The following is a 24,038-nucleotide window of genomic DNA, read 5'->3' as shown; positions in this document are numbered from 1 at the left end:
TCGTAGCTATCATAATAGAAGGGGAAAATCTCCTGCGGGGTTGTTCCAGACCACGAAGAAAATTGGCATGAATCATGGGTAGAAAGTGTAGGCGATGCTTGGGAACGGCGCCGTCGTCTTGGTTTTGAAGCCGAGGCAACGCCACGAGATCTTCCATCAATCAGGGCTCGCGCTTGCACGAGTATCTCGCGATCCCGAAAGCCACACCACGACGGCCCCCCGCAAACGGTCAAGCGCCAATTGAATCCTTTCTCATGGAGTTGGGATTTTGATTCGCCGTGAAGCTCTTGCTGCTATATGGTATGTTCCTTCATTGGTGTGGAATCCGGGAATTATCGACACGCTATGGCGCCTTTTACCATGCTTTTGGGAAAGAGCTCCGGAATCCCACCACGAGACACTATGGACCACGATCCCATAGCTTGTTGTCATGGGCTCCGGAGCCTTAGTGTTGGATGTGGGCATCCGATCCCCAGAAGTTCTTAAAGGCCTGCGGAACCCCATACCCCAGGGAAATCCCCGCATCTGGTCCACCGGTCTACCTATTGAGTTTGCTCTCAGGGCATAGTGGGCAGTTAGGTTGTTTGAGATTGGATATTGAGATCACCATGCGTCTCTCTCCGGCATGGTACCAGGTGAGTATCGATGTTAACGAAGGGATAGCTTAGGGAATTGCTGATCCATTACACAGTTTCTGGTGGGCGTTTTCGCCTCGCTGGGTTCGTTCCTTTATGGATGTGAGTGACAGAGCACTACTATGCTATCAAGAACTTACTAACTGCTACGACTATAGACGATTTGGGTGTGATTGCGGAGGTTATTGCCAGTCATTCGTTCGAAGACAAGTTCGCAGCAAATGATACCCAGACGTAAGTCTCTACGCCAGGTGCGGCAGAGATAATACTGTATTGAATAGGCTTACTGACTGTCTACTAGCGGATTGGTAGTGTCTATGTTCACGGCAGGTGCCTTCTTCGGCTCAGCATTTGCGGGTCCCAGCGGTGATATTCTCGGCAGAAGGAAGACGATCTCCCTCGGTTGCGTGATCTTTTGTCTTGGTGGAGGGCTTCAGACTGGAGCACGGACAGTCGCATACTTATACAGTGGAAGATTCCTGGCCGGACTTGGGTAAGCCTCAGAGATACCAAAAATGAGGACGAAGATTAATCTCTGCCTAGTGTCGGATTCCTTACCATGATCATCCCGCTATACCAGGCTGAGATCTGCCATCCCGACATTCGAGGTCGAGTGACATCGCTGCAGCAATTCATGCTGGGTGTTGGTTCTCTGTGCGCTGCATGGATCTCATATGGCACGTATATTGGATTTGACCCAACAAACAATGCTCAGTGGCAGGTCCCACTTGGTTTACAAGTGGTCCCCGCCGTGTTTTTGGGTCTCTTGATCATGTTCTTCCCAGAGGTGAGTGCATCCAGATGCTGTCACAGTTGTTGTAGCTAATCCTAGAATAGTCGCCGCGTTGGCTCATCGACCATGGCCAACATGAAAAGGGTCTGCAGACGCTTGCGAAGCTTCACGCGCATGGGGATGAGAATGACCCGTGGGTCCGTGCTGAATACAACCAGATCCAGGAGAGTATTACATTTGAGCATGAGAATGAAGCCAAGTCATACTTGGAGTTGTTTAGCTCTCGGTCATCGTTCCGCCGTCTGTTCCTTTGCTGCGCGTTGCAGGCATCAGTGCAGATGACGGGAGTGTCAGCCATCCAGTAAGTGCCAATGGAAGGCCTCTTAACCCGGACATTTCGAAAAATTGAAAGAAAAGCCCCGGTGTCTTTCGGGACATAGGCTAATAATCTTCACTTTTGGCAGGTACTATTCTGTAACAATCTATGAGCAAATCGGGATCAAGGGAGACGAAACGCTGCGTTACCAGGCAATCAATTCCGTTATTGCCTTGGTAGCCCAGTTCCTCTGTATGATGTTCATTGACCGCTTCGGTAGACGGCGGAGCCTGATCTTTGGAAATTTGGGTAACTGTGTCACTTTCATCATCGCATGCATCCTGCTCGCAAAATTCCCTCCCGAGGTCAACAACACAGGGGCTCACTGGGGCTTCATCATCATGACCTGGTTGTATAATTTCTCTTTCTCTTGCACCTGTGGTCCTCTGTCATGGATCATTCCGGCAGAAGTTTTCGATACGCGAACTCGGTCGAAGGGTGTTTCCATTGCTACTATGACATCTTATGCATTCAACACCATGATTGGCCAAGTGACACCAATTGCGATGGAGAATGTCCGCTACCGGTATTACTTCCTCTTCATCATCTGCAACTTCACCAACGCAATCTTCTTCTGGTTGCTGCTGCCTGAGACGAAGAAGTTGCCGCTTGAAGAGATGAACTACTTGTTCTCCAACTCCCCATGGATTGTGCTAGGAACAAAGAAGGAGGATTATCTTCCTCATGACCTTGAGCACAAAGTTCAGGAGCAAGAGGTGAAGCAAGAGGTTTATGCACAACACAAGGAGTGAACCTGTGATGGATGAAGAGAATACAAGGTGTTGCTAGTTGAAAGATAAGCTGGACGAAGGACGATTTCCCCATAAGTAGGATAGAGCACAAGCGTTGGGTTGTTGCGTTGATATTTCAAAATATAATCTCTCATACATGTTGTATACAGTTTGGGACAAGATAATGATGTTGGTTTCCGAAGTTCGCTGGCTCCCGTGTATTGTAAATGAATCGAGAATCATCAAATATTCTGCGAGTTAGTCCTTTGGATGCTTTTGAAACAACTGAAACACTATGCCTTCTGATTGCCAATGTCACACTCTATCATAACCTTGGTTGTAGAGTGTCCGTGATAACTGGCAAGACATGTTCAAAGTTCAATGATCCAGTCGATACCGCAACGTGAATCATGTACTGTAAGCGTTTAACGGAGGCAAGGCCAAGCAATGAATGAGTGCGATACGCGGCCCCTGCGAAATCGAAATTACAATTACTCAGAGTCGGAACTGTAGCCGGACAGGCCAAGAGATATCGAAGCTGGCTTGGGCGCCTGCTTCTTCTCAATCTCCTTCACATCATTGGCCTGTACGGGGCTAGCAGAAGTTGCAGTGTTCACAGGTGGCTGTGACTTAACTTTAGCAGCATCAGCCGGAGCCGGAACAGACTGCTTTTCATCCTTTCCGGAATCTTTGTCCTTTTGATCCACCTTCTGCTCCCCAGTCGACAGAGTCTCTTCCGCACCTTCAGCGGTAGACTTGCGCTTCTTCCCAGGAAGCAAAAGATCCTTCTTATCCCTCCTCCGCTTACGCGCAGGGATCTTCCAATCCTCCCCCTCAGCAGCGGGAGTAACATCCGCAGTGCCCTCCTCAAGTGCAACCTTTTCCGCCTCCTCCCGGTGTCGCCGGAAAGCCTCAAGCTGCTCAGCAGTTTCCTTCTTCACAGCGGCCTCCTGCGCGCGGGTCGACTCCATAATCGAATCCAGGAACTCGACCTCATCCTCGTCAAGCGAACGGAACTGATTCTTCAATTTAATTTTCTCCTCAAAGGCTTCCTGTTTGGCCACTTTTTCATCGCAGAGGAACAATCACCCCTAACATGTCAATCCAAACGAATATCCCTGATCCGCGCAACCTGGGCCCGCTCAGGATACCGGGGACTCACTTTTGTTCTGCTGTAGCACTTCGTAGAGACTTTTGCCATCGGCTTGCTTGCCTAGTTCTGCCTTGCGCCGCCGTTCTTCCTCCAGTTCTTGTTGGGCGCGGAGCCATTCATCGTCGCGTTCTACCGGCTCTTGGTCTGTTCCGGCTGATACGAATCCGGAGGACATTTTGGTGATGAGGGGAGGTGTGCGATTGGTTTTCTGTGAGATATGAGGGTGCGCCTTTGTGGTTTTATGGATATCAGTCGCGTTCCTAAAGCTCTGTGAGACTGATTGATCGAGTCAATTTGCTGGATGAAAGCAATGGTGAAAAATAATCGCAATATAGGACGGCATCGTCATGTTCTGGATGCGGTACTGGATCTTGAAGGGCAGAAATAGGCGGTAAGTACGGCCACTTCTACGAATTACTTTTGGCCTGAGGCATTTACAATATTGCCTAAGGGCTATTTCTATGATAAAAAAGTCAACTTGAAACATGCTCGGAAATTTGAGGCTTTGGATGGAAATTTCATTTGCTAAATTAAAATGTACCTGCCATAAGCCATCGCTGACCTAGACCCGAATATGAACGCCTCTTCCCAGAATTCATCGTTATCCAAGAATGAATCCTCTTGATTAATATTAATCTTTCGCCAGATGGAAGCTCGACTTATGCAAATGTATAAATAAAGTAGCACATCGCCACTCAAGCTTACTTGGTTTCAGACTTCGTTTCCTCTGCAAGCTTCTCCGCTTTCTTCACTTTCTCGGACAAAACTCCTTGGAGGTCATCAATAGTTTCCTTGAGAAGCTTCTCAGCCTCGGGGCCCTTCTTCTCTGCAGCATTCTGAAGGGACTGCAGCTGCGAAAGAATTTGAGAACCTCCGGGAACCATGTTTGACAGTTTATCCAGATTGCCGAATCCGCTCTCCTTGGCGCTCTCCTTGGCTTGACCGGCGAGATCCTTGACGTACTTTTCCAAGTCTTCGGTGTTTCCAGAGGAGGAACTCTCCTTGATCATGTCCCAGACCTTCGCATAGTTGCCCTTCTTCAAGGCATCCGTGTTCTTCTCAACGAACTCTTTGATCTTCGGACTCTTCTCAAGGTAAGGCCGGGCCTCATCGAGACCACGCTTCCAAGCCTCATCACCGAGCTTCCGAAGCTTCTCCTCCTTCTCCTTAGTCACCTTCTGGATCTTCTCGACAGTATCAAAACTGATACCAGCAGAGACAATATCCTTAACTTGCTTCCAAGTCTTGTCAACCTCCTCCTGAGCCTGAGGACCATAGGCACTACCCATCTCCTTTAGCCGGTCAAAGCTACCCCCAAACTTCTCTTTAAGCTCGGGGTGATTATTCAAAATATCCTCCGCAGAATCCCCAGCCAGCTCGTACAACCTCTTAAAGTGCTTCTCCAGCACATCCCGTACCTTGATCGCGGTATCCACATCAAATTTACCCTTCTTTGAGACATCGCGCAAGTCATTGTACGCATCGCGGACAATCTCATCGAACTCCTTCCCCTGGTTACGTCTGATGGTTTCTAGGTCATCAAACGCCGTATCGACATAGCTTTTCGCACCGGGGATAAACGACGCATAACTCTTGGCCGTGTCTCTCAACCACCCGAACGCCTCATCCGGCTCGGGGGTCTTCTGGGCGACCTTCTTCTTGGCCTCCTTGAAATACGCTTCTGTTTGGTTTGCAGTCTGAACGATCGTCTTCGCCCCGGAGAATTGGTACCAGACGTATCCTGCAAGGAATGTGACGGCACCACCGGCGATACCGCCAACTACAGCTGGGGAAGTCCCCGACGAGCCTGATTCAGTGGAGGTGGAGTAGCGACAGCGCGCATTGCGGAGGGGGGTTCTTGTTTGGCGGTAGAGTTGCTGTCTTGTGCAGCTTGTTGCGAATCTGGAGCTTCGACTCAACATCTTGGTAAGTTATGATAATAAGGAGGCAGTAGGTCAAGCGGAGTAATTGAAAGAAGGTAAACAGAGACTCTATAATGCAATTGACAGTACAATACAGATTTCGATCACCCCCAGAGCAAACGTGAGTATTTATAAGTAAACAAAAAAAAAAAAATTCGTTTGCGTATACAAGTGCAGTCCATTGCGTCATGGTGACGGGTAAGCTGGTCCCTGGTTTCTTCAGCGGATGAAGCCAAGCCCAAGGTAGATGCTGCCCCCACTGGATTAGAACATTTTCGGGTCCGAGTGATGAACTCCCAAGGGAAAGTATCGTGGGAGGAATATTTTGGGCGGTTCTGGCCGGGGTTTCGTTTCTCAATTGCATTTTGGGGACACGGTCAGATGACGTCATGTGATGATGATGGTATCCTTGTCGCACGTGGTGGGGAGAATGGTGAGTTCGATCAAACACTTTGTGTGTCATACTATGTGCTTACTAGTTGTTGGATGTATTGATGCCCTTATTACATTTCTGAGTCCTGGTTAGCGGTAATGTGTAGATCGTCTGTCCTCGTAATGATCAAGTATCACGTCACTGTTTATCGGCAAGTATAGGGACAATATAGCTTTTGGTACACACTTCCAACATGTGCAAATAGATCTTAGCACACTAGATTCAGACGGGAGTATGAGCTTCCTCTCAGAGTGACGTTTCAAGGATTATGTCAACAATGTTATTGTTGATTGCGAACATGTACCTACAATTCCAGTATGTGGTGATGCTCGAAGAAAAGAACCCGGGAAAAAAGATAAATAAAATAAATAAAATAAATAAAATAAATAAAATAAATAAAATAAATAAAATAAATAAAATAAATAAAATAAATAAAATAAATAAATCAATGAACATGAGTTCCAGTCTATATCAATAACAAAAGGTGCGAAGCAAATATATCCAAGAAGCAGACTACCGAGAAACGAACAACCGAACCATATCAACTCCGACTTGAGTGCATGGATGGATCAACCATCTTGTCCCTAACTAATCAAACAGTAGCAGCGATGTCCTGTGAACCATTCCGAGTTTCAGTAACTAGATGGTAGCAACCGTCAGCTTCAAGGTTTACCTATACTATCGAGCTCGGGTGTGCTGTGATAGATCTGTACTCACTTGCGGTAACGCCCAGCATTACTGGATTGGTAATTTCTAGCAACCATTTGGCTACTAGGGCCTCTGGCATCCTCTCTGAACCGTTGGTTGCGGTCACTCGAGGTCTACAACATTGCAGGTCAGTTGTAATCTTCATAGCAGCGTGAAAACCTGCGAGATTCATGGAGATTGATACATACCGAACTGTAAGCTTCCTCGCAAGGGACATAGACGGTTTCGCCGATATTCACGTATTGGTCGTTCATTGGTTCCCCGGTTTCGGCGTCGCATCGGACAATACGGACCATAGAATCGTTAAATTCGGAAGGCTGGATGGCTATAATCTCACAATTGTAGCCTTGGAGGAAGACATGTCCACCAGCTTTCAGGTCACAACATTGTGTGGGGACGGCCATCTCCTTCCGGCCGCCGCTTGCGAAGGCCGTGGCGACTTGCTTGCGGCTTTCCTGGCGAGGATTGGAATAGTAGGACATGGTGAGATAGAGTGAGAAAGAGGCACAGAATGGAGAGGAACTTTGAGAGAAATGAAGTCTTGATGATAGTGTTGTTTGAGTGAATGAATGATGGGAAACCGAGAAAAGTGCGAATGACACCCCTTCTTATACTACTCGAGCTAAGGCAGAAAAAACGTGTATAAGGCCAGTAAAACACGGGGATAGTGGGTTTTTGCAATGCAATGCTAGAAGGATTCTTCATTCGTTGCATAATCATCCTAGGGCTATGGTGAGCAACTTGGCGAAGTTCATTGGACATAGAATGGATGAGTCCCCCCGTCAAACCACTACTGATTCGTTATTCGACTGACCACGCCCATAACCCCAGACTCTAATGTGCCGCGCTCAGGCTGTGCCCGTTACACGTTTACTTTTCAAACATGCCAGCGATGGATGCATTGTCTGATCGACTGTCAATCATGGCTGAGAACACACCAGGTGGATCCCAATCTCGTGGGTGGAAAACACGTGGGCCACAGGCCTTCGCCTTCTGTCGTTATTTTGTATTGCTCTATCCGGCATGCTCAGCTTCACCAGTCAGTCTAGAACGAAAGCAAGTAGTGGCCTAAATTCCTAGTGTAGATGGGCGCCAAGATCGCGGAAATATTCGTAACGATTGGCAGCCCTATCCAGCGCATCGTTGCCATCATTGGCTAGCGCACGACACTTCACCGTAATTTCATGACACTTCATAAAAAGTCTGCGGCTGTTGCCACAATGCTGCGCCTCTACCGCGAATTAATGCCCGATATGATTGTTTTCGCGTGTTTGAAGGAGGGACTAGGGGACTTTGCAATCTCTACAGTGTTCCTCATAATATCCACCCTGACCACGTGGACGAATGTGGAGGACGGAGGAAAAGGAACCAAACGGAAAAGGGCGAGGGGCAACAAAGCTGAACGCCTTAGAAAGCGAAAGTGGATAAGAACAGCAGTTCGTCAATCGTGTCAAAGATCCACTCTTCTAAACAATTGCCCAATGCAGTTTGCCTTCGCTACCTTGTTCTTCCGCAATGGCGAAATTACTCCTATCCACCCACGTTCGCACTGTTGGATGTAAGCGAGCCCTACTCTCAACCAAGTGAATGAGTCACCGCTCCTTTTTCCGCCCGACATTTACGCCGCAACAAGGCGAATTGTAGTAATTGGCCGTAGTGTAAGGAGTTTAGCATGGAACCTGAGAAATATCGGCAATGGTAGTTTCAGCAGAGGTACAGTTTTGAGGCCTAAAGCTGCCTTAGCATATAGGCTGTCGGCGGCCTCTTCAGACCATGTCTCCCGCCTTCCCTTTCATGCGGATCGCAGAGTTGCGGAGAAAATGGAAAGGGAAAAGGGAAACACCAAATTAGCTACCGCCGTTCATGTGGTAGTCAGCCCGGCTCATGGAGATACTTCTAGCGCGGGGTGTCTATAAGGAATGGAGGGGAAAGATAGCACTCTGAATGAAATTCAACGAGGAAAAGCGGTAGTATCAACAGTCTGTCAGTAACTAAATAGACCGGTAGCGTATCTCTCAGCTCATCTTATTCTGGCTATAGCACCTAAGAGAATCGCCAACACCTGAAAGACATGCAGTTATGGATGGGTATAACAGGTTGACGGCCCTTCGCACGCTCATATTGTACACTGAGGGACCTGGCCATTGGGTATGTCGTTGATTTGCTAGCTGTCACTAGTATCAATCCCTTCTGGTATTACCAATTCCACAACAGGGTTATGCTCATTCTCTTCTCCAAGCCCACCAGGTTTCTTGCCTTCCACAAAGGCTTCTAGATAAGCCTTTATCATCAGGAAAGCGTAGCAGTAATTCTGGACGCCCCACAACCCGTAAACAGCCCAACCGTGGGAGTCACTCTAGCTGCTCAATGCTTCAATGCCAAGTAGTAGGAGTGGTTTACCTGGTTTCCGGAGCGCAGTATACCTCGGTACCCTATGATTGATTCTTGCTGCCATGAGCGACAGATAAGCCTCATGCAGCTTGTCCAACATAAGTAGCTCTAGGACATCGATATGGTCCGCATCCGTCAAGATCTCAGAAATTACCTCCATCCTGCCTTGCACACTGGTCTTGTTTATTCTGGGTCGAATTGTCGGTCCACTATCGAAATGGAAATTTAGTCTCCGGATATACCGTCTTCGTTGTGCACAGATCCCAGCCAGCCAGCTGACAGTTGTATTGATGTTTCCTGCTATTGCGAAGAATGTCTTTGAGTAAAATAGCGGCATTGCTTCCTCGTAGACCTCTTTGCAAGTCGCTAAGATGGCGAGCAAATAGACTCCGGCTGTATATCTGGTGTCGGCCCCGCCCTACTCCGTCATACATACTGCGGGTTTGGTAGTCTGTTATATGTGGGGTTGAAACAGGAAAATAGCAGACCACAAAGTCATTGAGCCACGGCGAGAGGGGCCGGCCAAGGACGAGTCGTGTAGTTGGGGAGATTCCAAACAGATGACTATAGATTTCAAGCCGTAATTCGGTAGGTAACTAAAGCAACGGAGATGACATTGTGGGAGAGTTGACTATTCGTAAGCATGAGAGTGGTGCAAATGTTGAGGGTATTTGTGAAGTTATAAACGTATATTCAGCTTGCAGGGTCTTTCCATTCCCGGCTTTGTAGCTGTGTTTGCTTTCTTAGGTTCATTTGTATATTTACTGAGCAAACCTCAACGACCAACAGCGGTCGTGTTGCAAGAGCAAGGACAATCAGCCATTGAACATTAGTTAAGAGCAGCAGTGAATTTTGTAGACACCAATCTGATTTACCAAGTTGAAGTTAGCGCTGTATCTTTCGACAAGTGGTTGACACACGCGCAGCAGAGCGTTTTGACAACTCGGCTTTGTTTTGTTTTCCCTTTCCCCCCCCCTATTTGCTCTTCCCAGTCGTAACATCTTTAGAGGACAAAAGTCATTGACAGTGTCAGGTATAGAATATAAAGCGCCCTGATCTATCCAAGTCGTGCGATGTCAATCATTGCCCCAATGGACTATTCTTAGTGTATCAAGAGATCGTAAAGTAGCCCGAAGTAGGAAAGATCTATGAGCGATAGTACAGACAAGCAGAGCAAAATCAAATGGATATCAATAACAGCATATATCAACAATTATCGCTCAGAAAAAGTGGCAAGAATCCTCCCACAGGTGGTCGTAATCACTCCAAATCCGCATCAAGCATTATATCATCAAGACACACGTATATTCGGATCAACCGTTGACCCCACACCTTTGTGGTATCAACCGATGCAACTTGGCCCTAAAGCCCCCCGTTAATCCTCCATTGTCGTCAATCTCAACCGGGTAAAATGACGTACATCATCAAACCACATTACATCACTGTGCAAATGCAGCAATCGCACTCTTCATCGCCACAGTCACAGCCGAAGCACGGTTTTTGGACGGATTTGATGGGTTTCTTAATGGAGGATCCGGAGCTGGAGGACGGAAGGATGAAGTTCACCGGAGATGAGATGGAAGAGGCGCCCATTTTGACTGATTGTTTTTACCGTGGATGGGCGATGCAGGTTTTTATTAGGGGACAGAAGAGAAGGCTTGAGGTTTTCAAGAATTAGTAAAGAATGCGACAATGAGCAGTTCAGGGCAACCCTAATAGTAGTGGACAACTCACCTTTTTATATGCACAACTAAACTGGAAAGAATACAAGAGTCGGTCTGAAACCAAGCGACGTCAGCGTCAGGCAGCCGAGTTTAAGCCACGCGCTAAAATTGGAACTAAGAGGTGGGCCAAGACTTCAGGATCCACTTTGAGAACTTCCCCGGAGTGACCTCGTTCTACCGAGGCGGAAAGTAGCAGTACAGAATTTGAGCTTATCATGTGCTGTGCTCGCAGTTACCCTTAGCAATACGTAAGGTCAAAACAAAGGTGGTCATTTAGCCCCTGATAATCCTGGAGTCAGCCCTACGTCAAAGCTTGAATTATTTCGAAGGCTTATCTTTGCTGCCTAGAGCCTAGATGAGACCATTTATTGGACCTACAGTTGCGCTATTTGGACCCTAACAGCGCTAGCAAAATACTACTAGAGTAATAGTCCCAGCTTTGTGGCGCATGCTCTTTGAGCCGATGGGATGCATGCTACGTGCTTAAGCGTAAGCTAGAAAGTACGAGTTCCCAGAAGAGCTCTTCGTGATGGGCTCTCATGGATCAGCAGTGGTTCTAATATGGCACAGACGTGGCGGTGTTAGAGATACCTGATTTGAATTCAGGGCGGCGCAGCATGTCTTAGCGTCCTTCGATCGACAATGGTTTGCAGAATAGACGCAGAACTTCCCACTGAGCTCTTTCCTGACTATGTAGATAAGCTTTTGACGCGGCTCAATTGAGTTTCGCTTCTCAAGCAATAAGAAGTATAGCCATAACTCCATTGCCCTCTCAGACCATTCGATAAGCCTTATACTTTCTAATCAAAGCAGATGTATCCTAGTCCTCTTTCTTCTATGAATGCTGATCTCCAAAAGGTATGTACCAAGAAATGGTTTTGGAATGGCAAGTTCACACGGGATCCTCGGCCACTGTTCTGAAGTGTTACCACACGCACGCAACCTGCGTCAGCTCAGTAAACTATGCAAACCTAGGCCTTCACTGTTCACCTGAGGTCAACCACCGCCACCTCAGGCCTAACATCCTGAGCCTCAGGCAAATAAACCAAGGTCTATTTGGCTAAACAACGACAAAAGTCTCTCGCCACAGCGAACCCGATGGCCTACTGGTCCTAGGGACTCCAGCTGACCTTTGAAACGCTCAGTGTGGTTCTCTATATGGGTCCACCCGTTCGAATCTCACCGTCCACGCGGGATATCGAAGGCCTTTTAAAGAAGTCTTCAATTGAGTGTAACCCTGAAAAGGGAGAGGGGACCTGGTTACCCTCGCGAAGCACGAAGACGATGTTGGTAGTACTGGAGCGAGAGTAGCTGTGGTAGAGCACACAGGTCACGCTATCGCATCTTAGTTTTGCTATTCGAAAATCCTTCTCGTAGAGAAAGTGAAGCTATACCAGTCCATTAGGTCTGTATTGCGCTTTCATCATAGTGGAGAACTGCGTTGCTGGTAGCTCCCCTTCCTTTTCAGACTCCTCCATGCCTTCCTAACTGATCAATTGAAACTATACAAGAATTACAACCCTTAACTGTCTATCTACTCCTTTTCATTGAAGTTGGAGTCAGATCTTGCTGCCAACAGAGTCTCTCGTAAATCTCTCTATCTTTCATCACCTTCCTAAAATAGAAGTCCCTCATCTACACCTGGGCAGCTGTATTTTCTTCAGGAAACAGAGAAGCCATCCACAGCCACACTAAAGGCAATGTCCCCGTTGTCTCCTGTAGTCCAATGCCGCCCCATCAAATTCCACTCACCCCTGGCATTCACGGTCACTTCCTACATCCGACACTCTTGAAGCTATATACAGCTACCCCTTCTTTCCTACCCATGCCTTCTCTTCCTAGGACTTTACCGAGTAATCTATTGCTGTTATACTACACATTCAATTGTGTGATAAGGTCCACCACTTCTACGTCGCATATAAGCTACTTCAATCTTTAAAAGAAAATAATTCTCGACATCAGAACCCTCTTCAATGCAACCAATGTCAATTTCTTTTAGCTCATGTCTAGACTTAGATCAGTATTCCTACTTGCGGATTTACTCGCATTGTGCAATATAGCGACCCTTGTATTCGACACGCTCGTCGTGCTGTGACTGTCATCCTGTTGGTCAAGTGAGTTTGGATATTCTGCCCCCTGTATCTTACATTCGCACTATCCCCGATCACGAGATGGCTCACCCTGCTATTCGTATCGAAGACAGCGAATGGTTCATACCTCATTGTATACTCCCATTCCTATATATTCTGTCCACATAAAGTTACACTTAAGGCTCCGTGTTGGGTTTTCACTATACATGCTGTAGGTTTGTGTTACCCTTGAACACCGCAATTCATTCGTCAGAAATATGCTACGACGCGGTTTTGGATTCGTCATGAGAGAAAGACTGCACACTATAAATAATCCAACGTCTGAATTTGATTTATGGTAATCAAAGTATGAACGATGCCAAGCTCTACTACGCTCCACCTGGATCCACCAGAAAGGCAGCTTCAAGAACCAGGGGTCCACCACGACACAAGCAGTGCTCTCGACTACGGGCGCTTCGATGTATAGCGGCTGGGTTAAATATCTGAATCTATTTGAAAGGCTTTCCTTAACATATAAGGTGAAGCCCCATCCCCTCGAAAACAGGAACTCTATAAGAGAACTGGTCATACATTTCGAATGTCAAATAATCTTAAACCAGAAGTTGGATGATCTAGCTACTTTCTAACTTTTCAAGCCATACTCTTACATCAATATTGCGATTCTCATTGACCTAGTCACCCCCGCAAAGAATGGTTCGGTCTCGGATCTCTATAGATATACTTGGAATGAACGCATTATCATGGATTTTAGGCGTCTTCATAATGGCATTGCGTATTTAAATACTTATATTCAGTAGGGATCTCGGGTAATGAAGGATGCGCCGGGTCTTGTAATGTTCCAGTTGCTACCGCCCGTCCCTTGGCTTAACTGAGTGGTAGCCTCAGGCTTGTATACGAAGCCAACGCTTTGAGAAGAGCAACTAAGGAGATACCGATTCCAGTTCTCCCAGTTATAGTCTTCCACTCCTGTTAATTATCATTTGACAAATCGCATACAAACATGGTGGCCTAAGTCTTTCCCCCCCCCACCCAATTGATCTTGTCGGAATATAAAATCCAACGATGTGTATTGATATTGGCGACAACCAGGAACCAATACTACCTAAGCCCGGGAGTTTGGATGTCCACACGTCTAATTAGCTTTCTACCCTCCAGACGTCAGTCCAGTAGTGTAGGATCTTTCATATGCACACGATAGTGCGTTAGAATAGGAGGTCCAGCGTTGATGCAAAATGGTTCTATCGCATGAGCATACGTAAATAGAAGTCGAGTGGGGGCCTCGAACTTTCCTTTTCAGAAGTGAAAGCAAAACCTAGCAAGCAAAATTCTTTTCTTCTCCCGTTTTCTAGGCTGAAAATAAGTGGGGACGATGTGGAGACTGTCGGATGTGCAGCCGATTGAAAAACGCCAAGATTTCCCTTTTTTTTTTTTTTTTTTTTTTCAACCGTCTTGTAGATTTAGGCTGCCGTAGACTGCACCTTGAATGGTTGCTCTTTTAGGACGTAACTCCCTTTCTTGTAAAAAGTCTGAAATTGAAGAATCATTTGCCTGCACTGTGGTCGCATATGCCAATGATCCTCTGGCCCGACTTCATGAGTTCTATAGTACGCTAGGGGATATTGAGCGCGTGCCATGCAGCCTCAGGGGATCGCCTGGACCCGTCTTCTGCTAAACCTTGCCGTCTATGTCCTAGGCTGTCAAGCCGCATGGGTGCGGAAGTACCACTGTGATTCCTCGCGATCCAGTGTTCCAGGAGAGTCCCCATTCTGGATTGACAGCCTTCGCGGCTCATTTGACACGTTCGATGGCTCGACCTCATTGTCGTTGTCAATCCTCGGTGTCCACAATGAATCGCAGTTTACGTGCAATGACCTCAACCTGACTGGGCTTGACACCGAATTACGCTTTCATGTGCTCGGCTTCCCCGTCGGCAAGGTGGAGCATTATGAGAGCCAATGTCCCCTGCCACCTACTGACCCGTTGATACCGTAAGGACCCTCTATTCTTGTACCTTTTTGTCGTGTCACTTATACCGTTCTTCAGTCCGGAGGGGTTGCTTTTCTCAAAGTATCTATATACGTACTCCTTCGGTAGTACACACCGGCTGCATACCCTCGCCGCTGAGATTGGTTTTAAAACCACTGATGGGCTCGAAATCGACTGTGCGGCGGTGAAGATCACCCCAGACGTTGGGAAAGCCGCCGCTATAGCCTTTACCTATATACCCGCCGCTGTGGTGGTTCTTGTTGCGATCACGTCGTGGCTCAAGCACCAGAATAAGGCGGGGGTGAAATCGGTGGTAGAATCCAGAGCCGCGTGGGCTAACCAGGGCCCTGTATGGGAGATCATCCTCGATATCACCGACTATATACGATACCTTCAGTTCATCTTTCTTGCTGGTTCGCTTACCATAGAATATCCGGGCTTCTACCAGCCAATAGTAAGCCAGGTGGCCTGGTCCTCTCTGTTGTATTGGACAGGCCCTATTGATCATGGTTTTACGTATACAGGAGTAGAGGATGGTATGTATGTTAGCAATGCATCGTATGGGCTCGAGTATATGGTACAGATGCTCGGCTTTCCCCAGATGCCTGATGTCATGCTCGATGCGTTTATCAATCTTTTCATTCTGGTTTCTGGCCTTATCGTGGTTCTACTGATTCTATGCCTGATAACGTCAGGTTCGGGCTACTTGCCTTCGTTAACCGCACTTCTTTGGCAGGGAGGTTATATCCTCCTAGGGGTGACTCTCTCATTCTTCAGTCTCCCTCTTCTGTCCTACATGTCATACGAATTGATCCTGATTGGATACCTTCCCAACTACCGCGTCACTCTAGTCACTTTGGCAATGGCTGCTATAGTTTGCGCGAACTATCTGATCTTCCGTCATTTTGAGCAAAATGATCTGAGCGATACATCGTCTGCGGAAGGCTCTGACCAAGACAGTCCATCAACCGGTCCAAGGAGGCTGCTGCAATACTTGGATTATCTACCGCATGCTATTCCACTAGTACAGGGTATTATAATCGGCGGGCTACAGGACTGGGGCCTGGCACAGCTACTTGTGCTTGTTGGGTTTGAAGTCGTTGTCCTTATCCATACGGCCATACAGCAGCACGCCGGCTTTTTTATATCCAAGACCGCCTGGTGTGCTGCTGTTCGCTTGCTATCTCTCATGCTGAGCCTTGCATTCGTGTGCACCTCGAGTGAGGTGACGAATCAATGGGTCGGCTATGTGATCTTGTGCCTTCATGGCGCAGTAATAATCTTCGGTTTTCTTCTTATCTCGCTCTGGGAGCTATCCCGGGCTACCTTGAAAAGGAATAGTGGAAATAATGATACATTGTCGGAGGACATGATTGTGATGCCGGTAGGTTAGCCCAATTTTTATTACCTATCACGCCTACTTGCAGGAACTAACCCATTATCAGCCTCTGAATCATGACGAGCGTTCCCTTCATCCTCAAGACGCCGATGCCATACTCCGAGCGAAAAGCCCAAACTACAGTCTTAATAAGCCTAGCTTCGACAGCCTGGCCAGCTCCTACCGTTTGGGCTCCGCTGGGATATCCCTTGAACGCCCTAGGGAGAGTGGCAACTCGGCCACACCTTTCTCCTCAACACCTCCCGGTGGGAGGCATTACGTCACGGACTTCTCCAGCTTCTATAGATCCCCGCGCCGCCGGAATGAACCCCTGACAACCAGAAACTTGCACGCTAGCCCAGCATCACGTTCTGTTAGCCCGCCTGTAGGCCCAATACCGAACGAGGACTCATCCCATGACTCTTCGCCGACTCGAAGCTCCCTGGATATACTTGATGAGCTGTTAGAAGTACCCAGCAGACCGGACGTAGATTACTCTGTTAGAGAGTCAGACTTCTACTACGGTAGACCGACTAGCGACTCCACACCGCCGTCGACGCCGTTTTCGTCGGGGAATATGGACGAAGATCAACCCAGCCGACAGACGTTGCACCGCTGGACGCGCAAAATGACATCGCGATTAAAACGTTCCAAGCGGAAGGAGAAAGGCTTTCAGGTAATGCGGCCACCTCGGCCCACATAGCGCGTGATGAATCTTACCAAAAGCAATATGCATGTAGCCTCCAGAATTCTATGAATCTCATGGGTTGTAATGCCTACGGCTAGGTTTCTTTTATAGGTGATAGATGGTTCTACAGATCTTCAAGCCAAGTAATGTCTAGTACTGAGTAGTACTAATTACGGTGACTTTGGATTTTAACTACTTTCCTACTCAGTCGTGGGACTGGTTACATTTTCTGCCTATTCTTTGTCTCTACAGAATTTAATTCAACTAGACTCCAACTCTGCTGGTAATTGTTTCCCTTACCCATGTCCTCTCAAGCGAGGCTCTAGACACAAAAGCACTTTTCTTCCCACCTACCGATTATAGTCTTTTTTTTTATAGCATTATATTACTATTAACGTTTTCAACTTATGATCCTTGAAGTGTTTCAGAGCAGTTAATGAGTATTTAGTAATTACTACTAATATCCAATCTTGGTTGATCAATCTGAGTCAGTGAGTATGGTTGGGGCATCAACTGCGGAACCCCAACAACTTAAATATTTAATGATTAGTTATCATTCCAACACGGGGGAACACGAAGTCTCAAAGCCATCAATCACACTTCTTCTACATATGTTCGCATATCTACACGTTGAATTGTTGAGGAATCAGTACGAAAATTAAGGAATTATTCCTACACATCCCACTCATGAATGCAAACTACTCCCTGTAGATCATTAATAGAATTCGTACAATATAAACCCATACCTCCCACTCAATCAATACTCTAACCAACTCTACCAAATCTAAAATAAACAACATCAAAACTTTCAAATCTATAATATTCATAATATCTATAATCCTAGACTCAAAATGTCCACCCCAAAACTCACCCTCTACTTCGACCTCCTAAGTCCATTCAGCTACGTTGCCTTCCACATTCTCAAAGTCCGTCCCTTACCTACAATCCACGCCCTCATATAGATATATCAACAATCAAACTAACCATAATATAGAACTCCCCTACTTTCACAAAATGCGACATAACCTACACCCCAGTCCTCCTCCGTGAGCTTTTCACCATATGTCAAAATCCACCCCCAATTGCTGTTAAAAGTATATACCTCCCTTCCCTCCCCCATCTTATCATTTCCTATCTCACCCTTCCGTATTCCTAAGTCCACTCGCTCTACCCACCTCCACTATATAAAAAATACAGGATGTATAAAGGATAACCCAAACCAAAACAAAGCTAACAGAAACATAAAGACAAATCAACCTGGCTAAACAAAGAACGACTCTACTGGGCCCGTCGACTAAATCTACCCATGTGTGAAACTCCACCGGCCGGGTTTCCTTTCCCCACGGTTGATGTCCAGAGTATACTAGTTATACTCAGTGAGCGGTATCCCGAGAAGATAGCTATGGTTGTGGAGAGGTTGTATCGGGGGCTCTGGGGAGAGGGGAATGCACATATTGTCACGACTGATGGGTTTATGGGTGTTTTGGAAGAGGTGTTTGGTGTGAGTATTGCCGGGGAGATACTGGAGGCTGTGAGTTCCCTTGTTTTTTTTTACTTTTCTTTTTCGTATCTTTTATCTCTTTTTGCGTATTTCTTATTTGGCTGTTTTTATAATGATCGGTGTTGATGTTTATGGTGATGAATCGCGATGGTGATATTGAGATTGATACTGATACTAATGCTAATGCTAACTGATATATTAGTCAAAAGAACTAGAAACCCAACTCCGTCTAACGGAGAACACCCAGAAAGCATTCGACACAGGAGCATTCGGACTACCGTGGGTCGAGTGTGTGAATGCTCAGAACGAGACAGAGTGTTTCTGGGGCGTGGATCACTTGGAGAGAGTGGTTGAGTTCTTGGGCTTGGAGAAAGTAGATTCATGTTGGGGGGTTGGGTGTATCAACTAAGTAGTAGCTACTATCTCCCCCTTCATTCCTTTGTCTTTCTTTTTCTTTTCGTATTCTGGGTTGTGGTTGTTCTTGTCTTTGTATGATATAAGTACTCCTGAATAATTGAGAATATAGGGCATCACTGATCCCTCCTAAAAGTACACAGTATAGCTGAGTCCCACATCAACCTCAATGATCACTAACTCAATAAAGGGGAAGAAAAAGAGATATTGGTTGAGCTTTATTATGTACGATTTATAATATATGTATCCTCAACCATTTCATATTCTCCCACACAGATCTTACATGTAATTAATTCTACGGATCAGAGCAGAAGATACGAATCGCGGTACCAGCCGGTATTTTCAGACGTGCAGACAGATGATTTCAAAAAAAAAATAAAAATCACTGATTCTAATTATTGGTCAATTTCTATTGGTATTTTAGATACAGCACCACCGGCTTTTCTGGGACTGCTCCTCGTTGACTTATCTACGTATATAATTATGCAGCAGAATTTGAGTCTGCTAAGATAAATTGCTACTGCACGTCGGCAGCAGCCCAGTTATTTGGGGAGGGTCATGGAAAAGATATTAGATTGGAAGACATGGATAGAATAAGAAGTGGTAAAATGTCTGTTTTGTGGAGTATATATACTATCATATTGTAACTTTCACTTAATTTCTGTGTCTATATATAGTATTGCACAGTGTCTATCAGAAGTTGGGTTCGAGATATATTTCAAGTAGATACGTATATTCCTCAGAGGGGATGAATGAGTTAATGATGGGTTTGTGCGAACTTTTAAGGGTTCAGGTGAATTTGTACAAATGCGTATATTCATGAGTCTGGGGGTGATGGGCAAAAAGTCATGCTGTTAGAGTAGAGAGCATCAAGATTGCAATTCAGGGGATCATGGCCACGGTTTCCTTCAAGACTCAGGACTCTCATGGCATACTGCGAAGCTCAACGTTGGCTTATGACCACACAAGGCCTACGGCTCAACGGGAGGCGTTCAAGTACATGCTACGATTTAAAAGGAAACATATAAGACAAGGCAGGTTATAAACATTGATAAATATTTACAACATTTTTGTTCATAAATCATTGCGAAACGAATACATGACTTTTCTATCCGTCTTCGTCACATCATCACGCATAAACAGGGCCGACCCTGATGCGCTCCGGAGGGGTATCTTCTATCAGTCAACCATAAAACCATTTTGTTAACCAGTCTATCCATTAAATATTTGTTGAGTCGTCAAGCCATCAAGTCGGTTGGGCATTTACAGCTGCTCAGCCCAAGGAGCAGCACCGGGCTGCATCTGGTTCAGCCACTTGACAAGCTCGATGAGCTCGGCGCGGCGCTCGTCCTCGAGCTGATCCTCATCACCGCAGAGGACAGACTGGAAGATGGGCAGGAATTGAGGGGTAAGCTCGCGCATGGTGGGGTCTTCCCATTTGTCTGCAGAATAGTTAGCAAAGGGTTCACCATAAACAAGGCTTGGAATACATACACAGCTGGCAGATCATGCGGTACAGAGGGTCGTTCTCCTCGTAGTCGTTCTTCAAAGGGAGGAGCTTGACCAAAGCAGGCAGCACATCCTTGAGGGGAACGCTGTCACGGTGCTTGAGGATCATGCGGCTGAGACAGCCAGTGGCGTTGTCCTGAAGGCGGGAGACGTCCATGTGCAAACAGGCCTCGAGACGGCTGAGGATGGTGGGGAACTCCTTGACAATTTCGGGAGCGGTGGAGTGCTCAACGAGACGGCCAACAGCATAAGCAGCGTTGGAGCGGGTCTGAGGATCCTCATCACCAAGGCGGTGAATCAGTAGCTTCATGAAAGCAGAAGTGTACGGGGTCACAGCGGCACCCATGCCGTTAATGCACTCGGCGAGAACACCGACAGCGGTGGCACGCTCGAGAGACTCGGTGCTGCCGGCGTAACGGATGATGGTCTTCTCGAAGACCTTCCAGAGCTCGGCAAAGCTCTCACCAAGAGCAGCAGCCATACCAGAGACGACGTCGAGACCAGTGTCAACAACGACCCAGTCAAACTCAGAAGTTTCTTCACCGGCATCGAGAGTATCGTCGTCAGGGCTGAACTCAAGTTGGCAAGGGTGCTTCTTAGTGATGATATCGGTGACCATCGTGATGACATTGTGAAGGGTGGTCTCATTGGAAATGAGAGAAGGACCGCAGTAGCGGAGGTTCTCAGCCATGTTGCGGTTGATGTCGGCGACGGTAGCCCTAGGTGATGGTAGGTTAGAATCGAAGCCATCACATAATGTTCATGCAAAACAAAACATAGAAGAATCAAAAGTTCAGATGTGAGATAAATCGTCGTTGACATCAATCACGCTTTTTTGCGTGTCAAAGTGAGCTGGGTAAACGAGGGTGATCATCATTGTAGGTGGCAGGAATGAATAAATTTCAAAGCCTGACCAGAAAAACCAAAAACAAGCAAAAAGACAGTATACGTACCGATCATCTTCCTCAGTCCACATCCGGATGGTGCAGGTCATGAGGATTTCACCGAACTTCTTGACCTCCTTGGCAGGCTCGACCTGGAGAGGCAGGCCAGGCTTCCACTTGGCCATCTGGCCGTTCTCCTCGGCAATGGCGAAGAGCATAGCGTAGGAACGGTGGAGAGTGCTGATAGTGCTCTTGCGAACACCTTCATAAGGGTGCTCAGCAAGGGGCAGGACCGTCTCGATGGTCTTCTCGAAGTAAGGCAAGTAGGAGGACTTGGTGTGGGTAACAAGGTCACCAATAACCTCAACTGCGATTTCCTTCTCAAGCGACAAAGGAGTGGTGGCAGTGATGTCATCCCAGCCATCCTCGTCTTCAAGGTCGACATCTTCAATCTCACCATCCTCACCAACGGGCTCGTCGTCGTCATCAGCACTGGCAACCTTGACCTTGCGGCCACCGACAGTCACCTCCTGGCCAACCAAGTCCTTGGCAGCCTCGCCGAATGAAACTTCAAGATCCGTCTCATCCTGCTCAATACAAGCAAAGAGACCCTTGACAACGCCGTCGAGGAAGGCAGAGAAGTGCTCACCGTAGACCTTAGACATAGCGCCCCAAAAGATGTAAGTGCTCTCCTTAAGGCGGGAGTGGCCAAGGTGCAGGGCCTCTTCGGTTGCGCGCATGAGGGGCTCAACGTAGGGTTGATAACGCTCAGGACCGGCGGCGGCGGCCATCTCGCCCATGGCGTCAGTCACGCTGGCACGCAGGTCGAGCTCCTCCTCACTGTCCTTGACAGTGGCAAACTCTTGGAGCAAGTGCATCGACTCATCAAAGAATGACAGGAAGGAATCACCGGCCGAGGAGGCCAGAGAGCCGAGTGCGCCAGCAGCCAAGCCCTTAATTCTGAAGTCGGGGTGCTTGAAGAGCTTGTGCAAGATAGGAACCAATTCACCCTGGTAAGGAGCAACATCCTTCTCATCAAGGCCGTCGACGACCGCATCGATAGCACTGATGCCGGCCTTCATGATATCAATGGTGGGGCCATCCTCTTCACCCTTGTACTCTTGCATAGCACTGGCGAGGTTCTGGAAGAGCAAGGGCATGAGCCTCTCATGCTCCTGGCTCAGATCCTCAGCTAGGTCGTCGGCAAGACGGGCCACAGCGTGCAACGAGGCCTGACGAACCTTGGGCTCGGGGTCACCCAAGAGCTGGAGAACCATGGGGAAGATCTCCTTCATCTGAGTGCTGATGAAGTCGGGGGCACCCTCAACACACATGCCGAGAGCCATGATACCGGCACGACGATAGTCGGGGTTGGTGTTGTTGAAGTACTGACCCAAAGAGTGCAGGAGGGGGACAACGACCTGGCTAGGAGGCAGGCTCTGAGCCAGCATATCGAGCAGTCCCAGAGCAGAGCGCGCCGGGGTAATGTCATCATCGAGGACGGAGGTATCGCCGAGCTCAGTCACGATGTGCAAAGCAGTGCGAGTGAGTTGCTCACCGACACGCATAGCCTGCACCTTGAGCTTGCGGTACTGGACACACTGCATCAGGAAGCTGATGGCCTGGGTACGGGTGTCCTCCTCAACCTCAGTGTTGGCGGAGATCTCGTTCATGAAGACAACGAGATCCTTGAGGTGCACTGTCAAGAGGGCCGGATCACAGCCCAGGATAGTCTGGAAGACTTCAAAAGCCTGCATCACACGGTCCTCCTGGGTTTGATCGATCGACTCCTTGAGGACAGCGACCATGGAAGGGATCAGCTGCTGGAAAGCCTTCACGGGGCCTACATCCTCCTCCGAGTCAAGGTGCATGGCAAGTCGGCCAAGAGCCAGCAGGGTGTTGGTACGAACTTCCTCACTCTCTGGGTCGGCAATAGTCTTGCCGAACAGGTTGAAGAGATCCTGGAATTTCTCCTCGAATCCTTCACCTAGGGTCTCCAGAATGGTGAAAAGGATGTAGATAGACACGGCACGCTCGTCCTTGTTGCCGGTGCTGCCGGCCTGGATCAAGAAGTTGGGGAGTTCGGCCCATTCGCCATCGTTCAGGTCAACCTTGGCAACAGCCGAGATAACACGGGCGATCGAGTGACGAACGAGAGAAGAACTCTCGCCAAGGGTGGAACGGAGCAGTTGCTCGCGGATCTGAGGCTTCTGGCCGGCCTGCACGGAAACCCAGTGCTTGTTCACCAAGGAGCGAGCCTCGACAGCGGCCAGCTGCTTAAGGTTGGTATCCTCATGACCAGTAGCGATCTGGATGAGGAACACCAGGGAATCCGGCTTGTTATAGAATTCGCGCTGCAGGATGCCTGTTGCTTCCTTCACATTTCCCTGGGTGGCTGGAAATTCTCTGGTCAGCATTCCTCCTTGCTTATGGTTCCATGATTCGTCACTTACGGTTCAGGACGATCTGCAGCTGCTGCAGGAATCTTTGTTGATCCATGATGAATCAAAAAGCACACAACTTTTTTTATGGATGATAAATAAAAACAATTGCGGGGGTTGTCCCAGACCCTCGACGACAATCGAGGTTCCTTTTCACAGGGACTATATGAGCTGTCTGCGCAAAACAGAAAGCTCACAAGGGTATCACAAGTAAAAAAAGAAAAGAAAAAAGGAAAAGAGATGTGAAAACAAGAAGAAAAGAAAAGGAGGGATGAAGAAAGGGAAGAGAGAGGACGAGAAAAAAAAATATAAGGAGGGAGGGGAAGGGAAAAAAAAAAAAA

At 47.6% G+C, this 24,038-nt stretch overlaps 8 protein-coding genes across 8 annotated transcripts; 4 read left to right on the top strand and 4 right to left on the bottom strand.

Annotated features, from left to right (window-relative positions):
• Positions 1-510: 510 nt before the first annotated feature.
• On the top strand, positions 511-2,513 carry BDV27DRAFT_59993 (sugar porter family MFS transporter). The gene is made up of 7 exons (XM_032077053.1): positions 511-635; positions 692-737; positions 794-869; positions 937-1,128; positions 1,179-1,422; positions 1,473-1,729; positions 1,833-2,513. The coding sequence occupies exons 1-7, from the start codon at positions 609-611 to the stop codon at positions 2,494-2,496; spliced, it is 1,506 nt and encodes a 501-aa protein (XP_031922105.1). The 5' UTR covers positions 511-608; the 3' UTR covers positions 2,497-2,513.
• Positions 2,514-2,966: 453 nt separating this feature from the next.
• Positions 2,967-3,803, bottom strand: BDV27DRAFT_163036 (PSME3-interacting protein; the record flags this gene model as incomplete). Its single annotated transcript, XM_032073486.1, has 2 exons — positions 2,967-3,538; positions 3,638-3,803. 2 exons carry the CDS (start codon positions 3,801-3,803, stop codon positions 2,967-2,969), a joined length of 738 nt encoding a protein of 245 aa, XP_031922104.1.
• A 321-nt stretch (positions 3,804-4,124) lies between these two features.
• On the bottom strand, positions 4,125-5,876 carry BDV27DRAFT_136797 (uncharacterized protein). The gene has a single exon (XM_032068843.1). The coding sequence runs from the start codon at positions 5,548-5,550 to the stop codon at positions 4,330-4,332; it is 1,221 nt and encodes a 406-aa protein (XP_031922103.1). The 5' UTR covers positions 5,551-5,876; the 3' UTR covers positions 4,125-4,329.
• An 820-nt stretch (positions 5,877-6,696) lies between these two features.
• Positions 6,697-7,173, bottom strand: BDV27DRAFT_163034 (uncharacterized protein; the record flags this gene model as incomplete). The annotated part of the gene is made up of 2 exons (XM_032073485.1): positions 6,697-6,804; positions 6,880-7,173. The coding sequence occupies 2 exons, from the start codon at positions 7,171-7,173 to the stop codon at positions 6,697-6,699; spliced, it is 402 nt and encodes a 133-aa protein (XP_031922102.1).
• Positions 7,174-9,856: 2,683 nt separating this feature from the next.
• BDV27DRAFT_136794 (uncharacterized protein) lies at positions 9,857-10,804 on the top strand. The gene has a single exon (XM_032068842.1). It carries the CDS (start codon positions 10,494-10,496, stop codon positions 10,758-10,760), a length of 267 nt encoding a protein of 88 aa, XP_031922101.1. The 5' UTR covers positions 9,857-10,493; the 3' UTR covers positions 10,761-10,804.
• Positions 10,805-14,528: 3,724 nt separating this feature from the next.
• Positions 14,529-16,963, top strand: BDV27DRAFT_163033 (uncharacterized protein; the record flags this gene model as incomplete). The annotated part of the gene is made up of 3 exons (XM_032073484.1): positions 14,529-14,884; positions 14,940-16,266; positions 16,328-16,963. The coding sequence occupies 3 exons, from the start codon at positions 14,529-14,531 to the stop codon at positions 16,961-16,963; spliced, it is 2,319 nt and encodes a 772-aa protein (XP_031922100.1).
• A 751-nt stretch (positions 16,964-17,714) lies between these two features.
• On the top strand, positions 17,715-18,990 carry BDV27DRAFT_136790 (thioredoxin-like protein). Its single transcript, XM_032068841.1, has 4 exons — positions 17,715-17,874; positions 17,943-18,042; positions 18,196-18,479; positions 18,652-18,990. The coding sequence occupies exons 1-4, from the start codon at positions 17,800-17,802 to the stop codon at positions 18,856-18,858; spliced, it is 666 nt and encodes a 221-aa protein (XP_031922099.1). The 5' UTR covers positions 17,715-17,799; the 3' UTR covers positions 18,859-18,990.
• An 898-nt stretch (positions 18,991-19,888) lies between these two features.
• Positions 19,889-24,030, bottom strand: BDV27DRAFT_136787 (putative importin beta-4 subunit). Its single transcript, XM_032068840.1, has 4 exons — positions 23,710-24,030; positions 21,326-23,651; positions 20,358-21,091; positions 19,889-20,305 (listed from the first exon to the last, which is right to left on the bottom strand). Exons 1-4 carry the CDS (start codon positions 23,753-23,755, stop codon positions 20,127-20,129), a joined length of 3,285 nt encoding a protein of 1,094 aa, XP_031922098.1. The 5' UTR covers positions 23,756-24,030; the 3' UTR covers positions 19,889-20,126.
• Positions 24,031-24,038: the final 8 nt, after the last annotated feature.

The sequence above is a fragment of the Aspergillus caelatus genome (genome assembly GCF_009193585.1).
Source record: "Aspergillus caelatus strain CBS 763.97 unplaced genomic scaffold BDV27scaffold_290, whole genome shotgun sequence".
Taxonomy (NCBI): domain Eukaryota; kingdom Fungi; phylum Ascomycota; class Eurotiomycetes; order Eurotiales; family Aspergillaceae; genus Aspergillus; species Aspergillus caelatus.
Note: the sequence above shows the minus strand (reverse complement) of the source record. Positions and strands in the feature narration are given on the sequence as shown.

Bases quoted from the DNA above. Each gene is read 5' to 3' on its own strand.
- BDV27DRAFT_136797 (XM_032068843.1), bottom strand. From the start codon at position 5,550: ATGTTGAGTCGAAGCTCCAGATTCGCAACAAGCTGCACAAGACAGCAA.
- BDV27DRAFT_136794 (XM_032068842.1), top strand. From the start codon at position 10,494: ATGACGTACATCATCAAACCACATTACATCACTGTGCAAATGCAGCAA.
- BDV27DRAFT_136787 (XM_032068840.1), bottom strand. From the start codon at position 23,755: ATGGATCAACAAAGATTCCTGCAGCAGCTGCAGATCGTCCTGAACC. The intron at 23,652-23,709 runs GTAAGTGACGAA...GAGAATTTCCAG, and splicing joins GCTGCAGATCGTCCTGAACC to CCACCCAGGGAAATGTGAAG. The intron at 20,306-20,357 runs GTATGTATTCCA...ACTATTCTGCAG, and splicing joins CCGCATGATCTGCCAGCTGT to ACAAATGGGAAGACCCCACC.
- BDV27DRAFT_59993 (XM_032077053.1), top strand. From the start codon at position 609: ATGCGTCTCTCTCCGGCATGGTACCAG. The intron at 870-936 runs GTAAGTCTCTAC...ACTGTCTACTAG, and splicing joins GCAGCAAATGATACCCAGAC to CGGATTGGTAGTGTCTATGT. The intron at 1,423-1,472 runs GTGAGTGCATCC...ATCCTAGAATAG, and splicing joins TGATCATGTTCTTCCCAGAG to TCGCCGCGTTGGCTCATCGA.
- BDV27DRAFT_136790 (XM_032068841.1), top strand. From the start codon at position 17,800: ATGTCCACCCCAAAACTCACCCTCTACTTCGACCTCCTAAGTCCATTC. The intron at 17,875-17,942 runs GTCCGTCCCTTA...ACCATAATATAG, and splicing joins TTGCCTTCCACATTCTCAAA to AACTCCCCTACTTTCACAAA. The intron at 18,043-18,195 runs GTATATACCTCC...AGAAACATAAAG, and splicing joins ACCCCCAATTGCTGTTAAAA to ACAAATCAACCTGGCTAAAC.